This window comes from Colobus angolensis, unplaced genomic scaffold (assembly GCF_000951035.1).
Source record: "Colobus angolensis palliatus isolate OR3802 unplaced genomic scaffold, Cang.pa_1.0 Scaffold144, whole genome shotgun sequence".
Lineage (NCBI taxonomy): Eukaryota > Metazoa > Chordata > Mammalia > Primates > Cercopithecidae > Colobus > Colobus angolensis.
Window position 1 is genome coordinate 3,785,245 of NW_012114533.1, and position 3,142 is coordinate 3,788,386.

The following is a 3,142-nucleotide window of genomic DNA, read 5'->3' on the forward strand; positions in this document are numbered from 1 at the left end:
GGGGGCGCCTGTGCGCCCAGCTCCAGAGACTTGTCCTGCCGCTGTCTCTTGCACTTGTACCTGCGATTCTGGAACCAGATTTTCACCTGCGTGGACGTGAGCTTCAGGCTGCTGGCGAGGTGCTCGCGCTCGGGTGCCGACAGGTACCGCTGCTGCTTGAACCTGCGTTCCAGCTCGAAGACCTGGGCTTGCGAGAAGAGGACCCGGGGCTTCCGGCGGCTGCGTGGCTTCGGCCTCTCGCTCTCCTCCGCTGCCTTGCAGTCTCCCGCCGCCTCTAGAGACTTCTTCAGCTGGCAGCTTTCTGCGGAAGAAGCAAACAACAGCGTCCTTAGCTGTTCCCAGCCGCACCGCGGCTCCTGTCCTGGAGCACCATGACCCCTTTTGGTGGCTGAGCAGAGCGTGCGGTAGTAAATGGCTGGACTTTTGGGAACGTTTGTGGCTCCTGGCGCTGTGGGACCCTGCGACAGCCCCAGTACCGAAAGAACGCCCTTAGCAGGCGGAGGCGCCTTTCCTGGAGAGGGGTAGTTAGTGCGTGTTTATTTGGATCTTGAGCATCTGCGAGAGAAGAGATTACTCTGTATTAAATGTGCGGCTCGACGTGCTAATGACTATTTTCAGAATGAAGGTTTGCAGCTACATAATAACTACAGTATTTGCAAACTCGTTTGCCTTCTACTCCACCAAGGATAACTGAAGGTGTGAGGCGGGTTGGTATGAGTGGGCCGGTGGGCATGGGTTGAGCGAAAATCTGTTCCGAGTGTAACGCTTGTGCATGGCCCAGGGACGTGTGTGTGTGTGTGTGTGTGTGTGTGTGTGGCTTATAAAAGACTACATGCAAATGTGATGACAATGTCCGTGTGCCCTCTGAAAATGAAGTTTGATTGACTAGTTATAGACAGTTTCATGCCGATTTTAGGCTCTGGGAACTATGAGAGCATAGGCCTTGGCCTCTGCCACATCAAACCGCCTCTTGGGAAAAAGACTGAGATTCTGTCCTCTTAAATACACCTCCTTGGGGACTTTATTTGATTATCCCATCTCCCTATCAATTTACTTCCCGTCCGATGTGAGCAGCCAAGATCTCGGACTCAAGTTCGGCGCGTTTTCTATTCGGCCTGCAGCCTGGGACACAAAGCAAAACGTTACGGATTTTCAAAAAAGGCCGGCGCCTTAGGGATGTGAGAGCTATGGTCGCGCGGAATAGACAGTGTTCCCATGCACTTTCCGATCATCTCCTCTCTCTCTACCGGGTGCCACGGGTTCAAGGACGCTGAGTTCCAAGCAGAGAAGGGAGGAAACCACCCAACTGGCCTCCACCAAAGTTCCTGCCCCCTGCGGATAAGAGAGACACAGGCTGCTGGGGCTGTCTTTTCGGAGAAGAAGGGGTGGCTGCCCTGGGCTAAGAGAACTCATCTCACCCTAGAGGGAAAACGAAAAAGGTCCAGGCTCCTGCCCTTTTTGGGAGAAGAACCTTTTGGTGGGGTGGAGGGAGGGAAGAGCAAAAATACTGCCAGTTATGAGGACCCAGGCGCTGAGCCCACGTCGCCTCTCAGCATCAGGGCAGTAGTAACCACCTTCCCTTCCCTCATTTCCCCCTTTGGGGAGGAGTAGTTGTCAGGGTCACCTCGTCCTTGTCTCTCCGCCCCATCTCCCTCGCAGGTACCTGCGCTTTGTGGCGCTGTTCGCGACCAGGGCGGAGGCATGGCCCCAGCCAAAGGGTAAAGGGGTGGGCAGCCGCTCTGGCAAGGTTTGTGGACTGTTTGTGTGCGCTCTGCCATTGCTCCAGGTGTGCAGGTGCGTTTTCTTTCCCCTCTACTCACTTTGGCTCCGGTCCCTCACGACCTCGGGCTCCTCTTCATGTTCCTTGGGCCCGCTGCACGAGTCTCGCAGGACCGTGTGGACATAGCCCTGGGGACACAACCCTGAATCCCCGTGGCCGTCGGCTGCGGCTAGTGAGTTCAAATAGGACAATTTATCGCCCTCTTCTTCCTCGTCCTCCTCCCCTCCGTCAGAAAATTGCGTCCCCTCAGCTGTGGCCAGCATGCAGGGCGCAGAGTGGAAGTGGTGCTCCAAGTCCGCCTGCAAGTGCGCACCATGGAAGTGCTGCTGCTGCTGCTCCAGATTCAAAATGTCTTTGACTGAGAAAGGGGTGGAGGTGACCGGGCTTGGTAACATCATCAGGGCCACTTAATTGTCTAGTCCAAATAATAAATCCCGGCGGGGGCGGGGAGGCAGCGCGGCGGCTCCAGCTCTCCTCCTGGACTCCGCCGCTGCTGCAGAGTCGGGCTTTTGACAGACGCGGTCCTACTCCAGTCTAAATCGCCTCCATTGGCCGGGACCTGGGGGTCTGGGTTTTGTTACAGCCACTGCAGGGACTGGGGCCGGGGCTCCGAAGCCTCTGTCCGGGAGACTTGCGTCACGTCGGGGGGCGGGGCCGGCGCCCCAGCCTCCCTCCCCATAGGTTCCGGCTCATGTGGGCCACGCCCCCTGCTCTCGCCGAGTGGGATGTTGCGGCTCTACCAGAAATAGACAAGGACTAGTATAGAGTCCTGAAGTCCGAGACGCTGCGGGCGAGGCTGCACTGATCCGGTTCCTGAACCATTGATTCCCGCGTGGCTGCACCTTCCCGACCTAGGCCAGTTCTGGGAGGCTTGCTGTCCACGAACAACGCCAGAGAAGGATGCCCCAGGGGTGTGCTTTTTTCAGCTGCTGCGCGGGGCAGGAAAACTTCCTGGCGGGTAAATACGGGGCGCTGGATCCACGAGGAGACGGAGTGTTTTATCTGTCTATGGATGGGTGACATGTCCGTTTTCAACTTGTTGCCGTTGCTCAAGTTTTCTCTCCGCTTGGAACATGTTTCTGACCCTTAGCCTCCACGAGTGGAAAATGTTCTCCGAGGAAGAGCTCCTAGATCGTCTAGCTGGAAGGCCCCTCTTTCAGCCTCTGAACTTGCAGCTTGTGTTAGCAAGACACGCATGTCACTTATCACTTCCCACTTAATTCTATAGCTGTAGGTGCCTGCCTGGTCGCTCCAGTTAGACTTAGACTGTAAGCTCCATGAGGGCAGGGTCCTGGGGTTGCTTTTGCCCTTGTATCCCTGGCAGCAGGTGCACAGAGCAGTATGTGAAAGGAAGATAGAGTT

The 3,142-nt window shown here is 56.4% G+C and overlaps 1 protein-coding gene across 1 annotated transcript in view; it reads right to left on the reverse strand.

The window, feature by feature from the left end:
- NKX2-3 (NK2 homeobox 3) overlaps positions 1–2,377 on the reverse strand; it is a 2,842-nt gene extending 465 nt beyond the window's left edge. Inside the window, exons 1-2 of the mRNA XM_011935587.1 lie at positions 1,821–2,377; positions 6–301 (exon numbers count right to left, since the gene is read on the reverse strand). Coding sequence (XP_011790977.1) covers positions 6–301; positions 1,821–2,178 — 654 coding nt within the window. The 5' untranslated portion in view covers positions 2,179–2,377. The remainder of the gene's footprint in view (positions 1–5; positions 302–1,820) is intronic.
- Positions 2,378–3,142: the final 765 nt, after the last annotated feature.